The following is a 12920-nucleotide window of genomic DNA, read 5'->3' as shown; positions in this document are numbered from 1 at the left end:
CTTCACTTTATAAAGAACTTCGCCACACGCCGAACCTTTGAGGTCAAAATTGGTAACATCAGCTTCCGAATTTCACACAAGAAGACACGAGTATCCCAAGGTTCTGGTCTTGTCGTCTCCCTTTTTCTCGTCGCCATGAATAGCCTGTTCCAGGTCCTGCTTAGGGGAGTCTTGCTATTCGTCTACGCGGATGACATTCTTCTGATGGCAGCGGATGACACCCACAGGACTTCACGCATCAGGATACAGGCAGCTACCAACGCTATCGGTCGGTGGGCGGTCGGGAGATGATTCAAATTTTCAGCGCAGCGGCCATATGGTGATATGCGGCCACAGACATCAGGGTCCCACTTCCAGGATCCATCCATACAAAGAATACATTCCTCGTCGAAAAATATTAAAAATCCTCGGAGCGTTGGTCAATTACAAACATAGCTTCCTTCGTCATTTCAAAGAAGTTAAGAGGAACTGTGCCACCCGGTTAAACCGTCTGAAAACTATTTTCAAACCGCATCGGAGGAGCAACAAGAACTCTTTATAACTAATCTTCGACTTGGCCATTATATCTAGGACTGGCAGTTCTTTGTCGACATGGGGTATCGCCAACTCTTCCCACTTTTTGGTCCAGAGGTTAATCATTCTATTGCGGGGTTCAAAAACGTGAAAATGACGCGAGAACAACGAATCCTGTCCAGACTGAGAACCGATCACTGCTCGGTTTCGCACGGTTTCAACGGAGGACCTTTCCGTCTACTCTGCGACCACTGTAAAAGCCACAACTCTGTCGAACATTTCCTGTGTGGTTGCCCGAAGTATGATGATCTGTAAAATCTCTATGAAATCAGCGGGAATGTACGAAACATCTTAAACGATGATCCATCGAAAGTAGCAGCGCTTTTGTACTGCTTAAAAGATGTCGAACTGTTCTTCAGGATCTAACGCATGAATAATGGATCAGCCACGAAGATCCTTGTTCCTCCCCCTCCACGATGAAGGAGAGTAAGAACCCTTCGACATCTTCAACGGCACGGCTTCTTCTCCACTGGCCTAGAGTCATGATACGAGGACATCCTTACCATCTGGTCCAGAAAGTAAGCAGCAATCGGAGAAACATCAGTATTCTTTTATTAATTATTTTTGAAACGTTGTAATATTAGGTAGGGGAAAAAGAAATCCAATGTTTTGCGTGGGATTCAAAACTTTATTTAATATGCTTCGGATTGTCCGTTGGAAGGTAAAGGTAGCTTCGTAATGCCCCTCCGATAGAATTCTTGGCCATTATTGGCGAAAAACCCTAGTAATCGATTTTTACAATCTTCTCTTGATCCCAATTTCTTATCACTCAGGAAGTTCTGCAATGCGAGAAAAAGGTGAGATTTGCTCGGTGTCAGGTCCAGATTATATGGTTGATGCATCAGCCGGGTGCTATGATTGACGCTAGGATCGTTAGCAAAATCTCAAGCAGAACTGTCAGTTCCGCTTGAGATTTTGTGAAGATTCATGTGAAAACAAAGAGTGGGATTCATGTGAAAACAAAGGGAAAATGTCAGTGGAATACTCGATATGTTGGCTCCTGTCAGTTCAATAGGGGTTCTCTAAAGACGTCACCCGGGTGGGATGCATTAAATGCACCCCAACCAAGCCCCCGGAATTTCTGGTGAGTCACTAGAGACGTGTGTACCCTTGCGTTGATAAAACAACATCTCTTCTGTTGGTTCTGTTGGCTTATTCTGGCCAATTGCTGGTTTTAAACGGTCCAATTGTTGACATTAGAGATCTGAATTTAGTGTTTGGCCATGTTTTTTAGTGCTAATTAAGGTAGCACCCAAAATCAAGCTTCTTTTTGAATCCAATTTCGGGCAAATTGTTTAAAACTATTTTATGGTCGATCTAGAGCTCCTGGCGATCCTACAACTACTAACATGCCGGTCAACTTCGATTATGTCTGTGATTTTATCAACATTTTCGACGGCGGACCTGCCTGTGCGAAAGGCATCTTCAACATCAAAAATGCCTGACCAGAATCGACGAAACCAAAATTGCAATTAACTTTTCAGTATCGGCACCATAAACACCATTCACAATTTCAATGCCCTGGCTTGCATTTCGCCCTTCTCAAAGAAAACTGTAAAATGTACCTAATTTTCTCTTTGTTGACTTCCATTTATAGCACCTGTAACTCGCTCCTCTAGGTCCTACCTAGAAGAGCCTTCCTGTTCTTCTACGCGGATGACATTCTTCTCACAACTGAATGGAACATACGGAACATACAAATAACAGCAAAAGAATTGTTTTTTAGTGTAATCTTTAAATTGATCGATCGATACTATACGAGATATCGATCACTGCAGTCATCTACCGAAAAAATAATAGATTTCTTTTTCCGAAACATAATATGTGTATGTATGGGGAAAGGGGGGCAGTTTCGGACAAGGCTTCCAAAAAATAAGTGGTACAATTTTCAACCAAATTAAGAATATAGATGAGTTAGCAGCCCTTCCAAATACCTGTCATATAGTTTGGCAGCTCCTGGTCGTTTATTACTTACGAAAATAACACAGTGCCCTTTTTCATACACGTTTCAAAACATTCGAGCTTGAAGTTGTAAGTATTTCCCCTATTCCTTTGGGAATGATTTAGAAATTTAAGTACACCACCTCAGTTAGTAACTCATATAAATAAAATAAAATAAGTAACTCATATAAATAAAAATAAAAATATAAATAATAATAGAACGGAGGAACAAAGGTCTATTAATTGGATAAAATCGCAGTTTTTGTTGCAAATCGTGACGGTCATCACGACGGTCGAAATCAAATAATTTATAACAATTTTGAACGAACAAATTTTGGGACAATCGACATGAACCATTAGCTATTCCCAAAGTCGCTCTTCACCTGAAGCAAGTTATGCTCTGTGTCTGGTGATATTGGAAGGGAGTTCCGTGTTATGAGCTTCTGCCAAATAATCCGTCTATAATTTCCAATGGATACACCACGTAATTGGATGAATCTATGAGCGGAGATTCATTCAGTATTGGTCAATGTGATAAGCATCGTGTTACAGTAACGTCAGTAACGTCTCATGTCTCATTGATAAACGCGGCAAATAATTTTGAAGTTTGACTGAGATGTGCTATTCCAGTTACCGTGTTCACCAAATTCTCTCATGCACAAGAATTGCGACTTTTTCGACTGAAGATTATGGAACAAACCGGTAAAAATTCTGCTTTTAAGTTATATGCTATATAATATATTCCCAAGAAGTTGTGTCACTAAGCTAGGTTAATATTTTGATAAGGTTTTGTGTCTTGTAAAAACGGGGATGTATCTTTTTTGCTTAGACGATCTGTGTCCAAGTCGAGTAATACGGAGAATGTTTCGCGATACCAAACTAATTTTAGTGGGATGATATAGCCGTGGATCAGTTAAGTGAATCGCATCCGAAAATGGCCATTGTTTAACGACTATGAGTTTGATCGGCCATTCGGGTATTGAACGTTCCAAAACTTCGTCAAACTATGTACCATTTTATTTTTTTAATTTTAACAGCGTGATGAGGACATTCCTATTGCAACTATATCATCGTGACTTCTCGACCTAGCAACGCCTACAGAGATTATGCTTGATACTTGTTTGAGATTGACAACATTCATGTGGTCGAAATTATCAATTACACTTACTGTAGCATTTGTGGATTATCGACTAGCGTAAGTTTTGAAAAAGTGTGATCTAGAATTCCAGGGTACCGCTAATAGTTTAGCAGATACTAAAACTACAGTATTTGTAACTTCTGAACTTCTTTAAACTTAATTATAATTTAATTTTACTTTCCCCTAAATGTTAGGTTTTTACTATTCTGAGCGCTAGAATCATATTATTTGAGCTTTTTTTCTTCATCAAAACAAAAGAAAAAATACGAATTACACAAATTACGCAAATTACAACATTTATTTCAATTCTGGTTTGGTAAAAAAGATAAATAAACAAAGGTCGAGTCGCGAAAACGTTTGCTCCTTTCATAGGAGAAACATTTGACTGCGTGGGGAAAAAAGATGCGAGAAACTTTTTCAAGCAAAATGCACTTAAAAAATAAATTCGCTTGACTCCGCATGACCTACATTCACACCACCCAAGTGCAATGAATGAGGAATGAGAATGAGGATCGTTAGGAACAAGGCGCCTCTATATATACCAGGTGAAACAATCATATGAAATGCACTTTCAGCCATATTGGAATTGCTATCGGTATTGTTTACAAACAGCTTTGGTGAAAATCTCTACCCGGTCGGAAGAACAGAAAAAATCATCAGAACGCTGCCGGCGGATTTCTACAAACTGTTACGACGCTTATTCGAACGATGCCTACTATGTTCGGCTTTCGCGAATGTATGTGAAAAAGAAGGGACGATTTTGTAGAATTTCATTCTCCTTTCCCCTACTCACGCATGTGAAAATGCAAAAATGGCGTATCCTAGCAATAACAAAACAAACAACCCCCACTCCACAAACCGTAATCCCCTTCTTATTGAAGTGATGATGTTGCTTCACCTGTTTTACATTGATATAAGCGCCTTGGTTAGGAATATCTCAAGCAGAACTGTCAGTGGGGAACTCAATTCAGGTGGGCCAACTTGCTAAAATCACTCTTCAGCCATCTTGGTATTCTACTGTATTTTGTTTGTGAACAAAGCACAATACGCTAGTGTCGAAGCTCGCTCGTGATCAGTTTGTCTCGTTCACGCTACAAGCAAATAATTCCCCTACTGCTTTCTTCCGTACTGTTTTCATACACCGCTCCCCTACCAACTTAGTGACGAAGCGGCCTCACCTTAGGATATACTTCTAGGCGCCTTGATTATGATATGAATTGAGTTGAACTACGTTTTACGAGTTAGTGAAGTGTTGAAGATTGTTGGGAGGACAACCCTGACGAGCAACGTACATCGAGTCGGAGGCTCGCCATCTGACAGCTGTCAGATCGGTCGATGTCGACCGTGCTCGATAAGAGGAGACATCGCTCAACTCTTTCTCTTGTGTGTGGCACGTCATCGGGAAAGGCCACGTTTATAGATCGCACATAGTCTCATATTGACGTAGGACTACGTCTTTCATTTCTATACCGGGGTGTAAAATCAAAGTTTCGAAAACGAAAGCGTTACGCCGGAGACCGATATTTTGAGTGTTAATAGCTTCTAAACAACTGAACGAAATGGTATGATAAACACTTCATTCGAAAGATAAAATGTCTACGCGTTCTATACTTGTTACTTTCTGATCCAAAAACTTGTTTCAATAGTCTTAAATTTGCTTTCAAAATAGGCTATTGAAATCACCAATCGGTATATAAGCGAGCGCCGCTCGGAAATCCACTCAGTTCTAATTGAACAGCGATTGGAGCATGTTGTCGCTGTTGTGGTGAAGCTCTTCATTTATCATGAAAGCGCGGATGAACGGTGTCACCAAGAGCCTGTTTGTGCACCTTAGGCCAGAAGGGAATCCATCAGGAGGAGAGTGATGCTACAAACGGTTCCCCGGGAAGATCTCGAAGCAGCCGCTACACACACACACATACACGCACGGAATTCTTTCCGTTTGGATCGAGAAAGATCCGGAAAATAATCTGCCAGTTCCTCTAGGAATTTAAAAATACATTCATATGAAGGAGTTTATTTGAATGTTTTCTATCCATGTAACACTGTGACCAAATATGTTTCAATCAAGTGCTATTAACAGATGGTTATCGAGTTAACATTAACCACTGGTGGGCTTCCAGTATCGAGGAAAATGTGGAAATATCTAATCGTTACTGAAAATAATCTGCCAGTTCCTCTGGGAATTTAAAATTACATTCATATGAAAGAGTTTATTTTAATGTTTTCTATCCATGTAACACTGTGACCAAATACATTAGGTTTTGTGATTTTTCTATCAATCGCAATCAACAGGATAGCTTCTGAAGATTATTCTTCCCCATCAGTAGGATATTTCCGTATCCAATATTGGATGCATAAAACCTTGTGCCTCCAACGTAACGCTCTCGTTTTCGAAGTTCTCCAAATATTCATTAATTCAGAATGAATTCAGATTCAACTTCATACAAATGATCTCTAAATCAACGATAGTCCTACGTCACCCTTGCGGTTATACCATAGATATAACCCACTTCCTGTTTTTTAATAAAGTTTTAATTTGTTTGTTGTATAACCGCGTGCATTTTTATTACAACAAAGTGGCGACGAGTATTATCGGTGTCGGTTTTGCGCGTCAGTGATCCGATTTTGCCAAGTTTTGTCGGAAATACGTTCGCGAAATAAAAAGTAAAGTTACTCGAACAATGGAATCAACACAGCAATCACCAGGAGCATCCAACCAAGCATCGAACACTAACACGATGTTTATGCAGATCCTGATTCAACAGCAAACGTTAATGACGAAACTCAACGATCAGATGTCAGCGACCCAGCTGGCCCTCAAAGAGTTATCGAGAGATGAAATCGCGCTAGATTCGCTCTCCAGTAACATCATCGAGTTCGTCTATGATCCGGAACATGGGTGCACCTTCGATACGTGGTACTCGCGATATACCGATTTATTCGACAAAGACGCAGGCAAGTTGGACGAGGCAGCAAAAGTCCGGCTCCTTCTAAGGAAATTGAATCCATCAGCACATGAGCGATAAGAAAGCTTTCGGAAGAATAAAGCTGGTGTTTATTCTTCCGAAAGCGCCAAAGGACTTCACGTTCCAGCAAACCATCGAGAAGTTTAAAACTATCTTCGGGGCGACGACCTCCATCTTCCACCGACGCTACCAGTGTCTGCAAACTTCCAAGGACGATTCTGACGATTTTGTTTCGTACTCCTGCAAAGTGAACAAAGCGTGTTGGAACTTCAAGCTGGATGATTTGACGGAAGAGCAGTTCAAAACGCTCATCTTTGTGTGTGGACTGAAATCACCGAAAGATTCCGACATCCGCATGCGTCTGATCACCAAGCTGAATGACATGGCGAACATAACCTCGGAAAAAGTCGTCGAAGAGTGTCAGAGCATGGTTAACCTCAAAAAAGACACCAGCCTCGTGGAAAAACTTTCTGCGTCGGTAGCAGTACATGCGGTTCATCAGCAGGGTAGCTCGAGGTTCAAACGGAAGCAGCAAAAACCCAAGCACGAGTTCAAACAGCAGACGTTCGGTAGTGGATTTAGCAACGAGCAGCCTAAAACACCATGTTGGTCATGCGGGGGCATGCATTTCTCGAAGGATTGTCAGTTTCGGGAACATCAGTGCCGTGACTGCAAGAAAAAGGGACATAAGGAAGGATACTGCGCCTGCTTCTCTTAGAAATCAGTCAACGTCAAGAAGAATGTAGGAGCGACCAAGAAGGAAGTGAATATCGTTTCCGTCAAAAATATCAGCCAGGGGAGGAAGTTTGCCGAGGTCCGGAATCATGTTCCGACACGACTACAGATCGACTCAGCGTCGGATATTACTATCATATCCGAGCAACTTTGGAAGCAGATTGGTCAGCCTTCGGGAGTGCAACCCTCTTGCAGAGCTAAAACCGCTTCTGGAGAACCCCTGGACCTTATATTGGAGTTCTGGTGTGACGCGGAAATTGGCGGCATTTCGAAACGAGGTTTGTGCCGTGTAGTACCCGCTAATCTGAGTCTGAATATTTTGGGTGCAGACTGGATCGAATTGTTTGGGCTGTGGGACATCCCGTTCAGCTCCTTCTGCCGCAAAGTCTGCGGTTCATCATCAAATGGCGTTCAGGCGCTACAGTTCCCCAAGGTGTTCACCAGCAACTTGGGTCTATGCATCAAAACAAGAGTTCGGCTCACACTGAAAGGGGACCCAAAACCAATTTTCCGTCCTAAACGTCCCGTGGCATACAGTATACAGAATGCTGTGGAAGACGAAATTCAGCGTCTACATAACCTGGGCATCCTCGTTCCTGTCGACCATTCTGACTGGGCAACACCAATCGTGGTTGTGCGCAAACCAAATAGCACCGTCCGCATTTGTGCTGACTTCTCCACCGGGCTCAACAACGCTTTAGAGCCGAACCAGTATCCATTACCACTACCTGAGGACATTTTCACGAAAATGGCAGGCTGCAGGTGGTATAGCCACATTGATTTGTCGGACGCATACCTCCAGGTGGAAGTCGATCCCAGAGACCAGCATTTACTCACCATCAACATGCATAAGGGATTGTTTCGCTACACCCGTATCACCCCGGGCATCAAGTCAGCGCCGGGGGCATTTAAACAGTTGGTGGACACAATGATTGGTGGTCTCGCTGGCACGTGTGGTTATTTAGATGACATTTTGGTCGGTGGTCGCACTGAAGAGGAACACGACAACAACCTAAAACAAGTGCTCCGCCGTCTTGAAGAGTACGGGTTTACCGTCAGGATAGAAAAATGCAGTTTTCGGATGCCTGAAGTGAAGTACCTCGGACAGATTTTGGATGGGAATGGAATCAAGCCGGATCCCAACAAGACATCGGCTATCGCAACCATGCCAGCTCCTCACGACATCCCTTCGTTACGTTCGTATCTTGGTGGCGTTAATTATTACGGAAAGTATGTTCCGGAGATGCGCAAACTACGGTACCCGATGGACCAACTACTGAAAGCTGGCGTGAAATGGGAATGGTCAGATGCATGTCAGCGCTCGTTCGATCGATTCCGTGACATTCTGCAGTCTCCGCTAGCACTTGCCCACTACAATCCAAAATTGGGTCTTATAGTTTCGGCAGACGCTTCACAGCACGGTATTGGCGCTCGCATTGCTCATCAGTTCCCGGACGGAACAGTTAAAGCGATTTCCTATGCTTCTCGCAGTCTCACACCAGCAGAGTCCAACTATAGCCAAATCGAGAAGGAGGGTCTGGCACTCATCTTCGCCGTAACTCGTTTTCATCGGATGATTTTTGGTAGAAAATTCACACTTGAAACCGATCATAAACCGTTATTGGCCATCTTTGGCAGCAGAAAAGGAATCCCGGTGTACACCGCGAACAGACTACAGCGTTGGGCACTTACACTGTTGCTGTATGATTTCAATATCCAGTACGTCAAAACGGAGAGTCTCGGGTACGCAGATATTCTATCTAAGCTGATCAACACCCATGTTCGGCCGAATGAAGAATACGTCATTGCATCGATTGAGTTGGAGGACTGCATGCAGAACATAATCTAGCAGTCCCTGGAAGATTTCCCTGTCACCTTTAAGATGGTCCAAAATGAAACGCAGTCGGATTCAATTCTCAAACAGGTGGCGCTGTACATACAATCTGGTTGGCCTTCAAACAAGTCCGATCTCAGCGACCCTCAGCTGCAACAATACTACCAGCGTAAAGACAGTCTTTCAGTGGTTTCCAACTGCGTGTTGTACGGAGAACGTTCAGTTATTCCATCCAAATTTCGGACCCGTGTTCTCTCCGTGTCAACTCCACAAAGGACACCCCGGCGTGGAGCGTATGAGGTCGGTGGCACGTAACTATGTCTATTGGCCTGGCATCGACGAGCAGATCACGCAGCTCGTTCGTTCATGCACCGAATGCGCTAAGGCAGCGAAAACCAGCAGTAAAGTAAACCTGGAGAGTTGGCCTTCACCGCAAAAATCATGGCAACGTGTACATGCAGATTATGCTGGACCTGTGGATGACTTCTACTACCTTATCGTGGTGGATGCATTCAGCAAATGGCCTGAGGTGATACTAACTAAGCGAATCACCACTGAAGCAACACTCACCATGTTCAGAGAAATTTTTGCAACCCACGGTATGCCAGAGACGCTGGTAACTGACAATGGTCGTTAGTTTGTCAGCGAGGATTTCGAGCGCTATTGTGAGCAGAACGGCATACTCCATCTGAAGACACCGCCATATCACCCACAATCCAACGGACTTGCTGAACGCTTCGTAGATACGTTCAAGAGGACGCTGAAAAAAATCACATCGGGGGGAGAGGCCCTCCGCGAAGCAATAGCAACCTTTTTGCTTTGTTATCGCTCTACACCGTGTCGAAGCGCACCCCAAGGCAAATCACCAGGCGAGCTGCTACTGGGTCGGCGACTCCGAACTTCATTGGATCTGTTGAAGCCACCCACACCATTCCACAAAGTTGCAGATCCCAAGCAGAACGCTCAGTTTAACAAAAAACATGGTGCAAAACCGATGAATTACGACGTCAAAGAACTTGTCTGGGCAAAAGTACATCGCAATAACACTTGGTCTTGGGAACCAGGACAAGTATTGGAAAGAGTCGGTCGAGTGCTATACAACGTCTGGCTACAGAGTAAACAAAATCTTATCAGTACTCACTGCAACCAACTACGTAGGCGATATATATGTGAACAAACCGAGTTGACTGAGCAGCAGCAGCCAGCGTTAATCCCACTCAACCTTCTTCTGGACTCGTGTGGGCTTCTACCAGCAGCAGTTCATGCAGCTGCACCGGAGCCTGATCCAGAGTCACAACCATCATCATTCGAGAGTCAGCCTCTTGAATCTCCCGAACCTAGGACAATTCATCGAAATCCTTCCCTCATCTCATCAAGAGCTACTCCTCAGCTAGAACCAGTTCAGCCTCGCCAATCTTCACGACCCAGAAGAAAGCCGGTGAGGTATGACCTGTATTACCTTTACTAAAAGGGGGAGGTGTTGGGAGGACAACCCTGACGAGCAACGTACATCGAGTCGGAGGCTCGCCATCTGACAGCTGTCAGATCGGTCGATGTCGACCGTGCTCGATAAGAGGAGACATCGCTCAACTCTTTCTCTTGTGTGTGGCACGTCATCGGGAAAGGCCACGTTTATAGATCGCACATAGTCTCATATTTTAATAAAGTTTTAATTTGTTTGTTGTATAACCGCGTGCATTTTTATTACAACAAAGATAATAATGAGTTCTCAGGCAGAATGAGCACTTTTCAAATAAAAAATCATTAATGAAAATTAACTTCTTTGTATCAAACTGGTATTCAATGTGAGCTGAAAACTTTGTTTTCTTCATGTGATATAATAATCTCATACAAAAGATTCATCTGAAGATAATTTGATATTATAATGATAAATTTAGTGGGAAACTAATCTCGTATTCAGATGTCGACACTGTACCGTTGTCATCGCGAATACGTTTCATTCCGTTTCCACCGTCAAGTGTATTCATTGACGAATTTACGCAAAGCTGAATCAGCTCATGCGACATCTACATTAGAGCTCAGCACCACAAAAGTGAGGGTGTTTGTTTATTTTACGCACTGAAAAGCAAGATTCGGTGGTGATTATTCATTTTATTTTAATTTAGATTTATTTCAGTCATTGAATGTCGTCAGTATATGGTAAGAAAGTTAGAGCTTTGTATATTAACGAGGTTTCCACACGCGATTTGACCAAAGTCATAGATAATCTTCGAAAATTTTAAGTTTGATAATGCATACCGGTTATTGATACTATGGATAACTGCGATGAAATCGATATCATATCAAATAGGCTGATATCATTGGTTATGTAGGGATCGATACGAGAAGGATTTGCAGTATTTTTAGCGCAAAACACTCTATTCATCGTTTACTTAGTTGAAAAAAATTAAAGTTACAATACAATACCAGCGTAAAGACAGTCTTTCAGTGGTTTCCAACTGCGTGTTGTACGGAGAACGTTCAGTTATTCCATCCAAATTTCGGACCCGTGTTCTCTCCGTGTCAACTCCACAAAGGACACCCCGGCGTGGAGCGTATGAGGTCGGTGGCACGTAACTATGTCTATTGGCCTGGCATCGACGAGCAGATCACGCAGCTCGTTCGTTCATGCACCGAATGCGCTAAGGCAGCGAAAACCAGCAGTAAAGTAAACCTGGAGAGTTGGCCTTCACCGCAAAAACCATGGCAACGTGTACATGCAGATTATGCTGGACCTGTGGATGACTTCTACTACCTTATCGTGGTGGATGCATTCAGCAAATGGCCTGAGGTGATACTAACTAAGCGAATCACCACTGAAGCAACACTCACCATGTTCAGAGAAATTTTTGCAACCCACGGTATGCCAGAGACGCTGGTAACTGACAATGGTCGTCAGTTTGTCAGCGAGGATTTCGAGCGCTATTGTGAGCAGAACGGCATACTCCATCTGAAGACACCGCCATATCACCCACAATCCAACGGACTTGCTGAACGCTTCGTAGATACGTTCAAGAGGACGCTGAAAAAAATCACATCGGGGGGAGAGGCCCTCCGCGAAGCAATAGCAACCTTTTTGCTTTGTTATCGCTCTACACCGTGTCGAAGCGCACCCCAAGGCAAATCACCAGGCGAGCTGCTACTGGGTCGGCGACTCCGAACTTCATTGGATCTGTTGAAGCCACCCACACCATTCCACAAAGTTGCAGATCCCAAGCAGAACGCTCAGTTTAACAAAAAACATGGTGCAAAACCGATGAATTACGACGTCAAAGAACTTGTCTGGGCAAAAGTACATCGCAATAACACTTGGTCTTGGGAACCAGGACAAGTATTGGAAAGAGTCGGTCGAGTGCTATACAACGTCTGGCTACAGAGTAAACAAAATCTTATCAGTACTCACTGCAACCAACTACGTAGGCGATATATATGTGAACAAACCGAGTTGACTGAGCAGCAGCAGCCAGCGTTAATCCCACTCAACCTTCTTCTGGACTTGTGTGGGCTTCTACCAGCAGCAGTTCATGCAGCTGCACCGGAGCCTGATCCAGAGTCACAACCATCATCATTCGAGAGTCAGCCTCTTGAATCTCCCGAACCTAGGACAATTCATCGAAATCCTTCCCTCATCTCATCAAGAGCTACTCCTCAGCTAGAACCAGTTCAGCCTCGCCAATCTTCACGACCCAGAAGAAAGCCGGTGAGGTATGACCTGTATTACCTTTACTAA

General features: G+C 43.5%; 3 protein-coding genes across 3 annotated transcripts; all 3 read left to right on the top strand.

Moving 5' to 3' along the window:
- Positions 1 to 6336: 6336 nt before the first annotated feature.
- Positions 6337 to 9205, top strand: LOC129761407 (uncharacterized protein K02A2.6-like). The gene is made up of 3 exons (XM_055759126.1): positions 6337 to 6610; positions 6726 to 7286; positions 7347 to 9205. The coding sequence occupies exons 1-3, from the start codon at positions 6337 to 6339 to the stop codon at positions 9203 to 9205; spliced, it is 2694 nt and encodes an 897-aa protein (XP_055615101.1).
- Positions 9206 to 9238: 33 nt separating this feature from the next.
- LOC129761406 (uncharacterized protein K02A2.6-like) lies at positions 9239 to 10658 on the top strand. The gene is made up of 3 exons (XM_055759125.1): positions 9239 to 9407; positions 9466 to 9806; positions 9864 to 10658. The coding sequence occupies exons 1-3, from the start codon at positions 9239 to 9241 to the stop codon at positions 10656 to 10658; spliced, it is 1305 nt and encodes a 434-aa protein (XP_055615100.1).
- Positions 10659 to 11747: 1089 nt separating this feature from the next.
- LOC129761405 (uncharacterized protein K02A2.6-like) lies at positions 11748 to 12920 on the top strand. Its single transcript, XM_055759124.1, has one exon. The coding sequence runs from the start codon at positions 11748 to 11750 to the stop codon at positions 12918 to 12920; it is 1173 nt and encodes a 390-aa protein (XP_055615099.1).

This window comes from Toxorhynchites rutilus, chromosome 1, assembly GCF_029784135.1.
Source record: "Toxorhynchites rutilus septentrionalis strain SRP chromosome 1, ASM2978413v1, whole genome shotgun sequence".
NCBI classification, from domain to species: Eukaryota; Metazoa; Arthropoda; class Insecta; order Diptera; family Culicidae; genus Toxorhynchites; species Toxorhynchites rutilus.
This window is presented reverse-complemented; position numbering and strand designations above follow the sequence as displayed.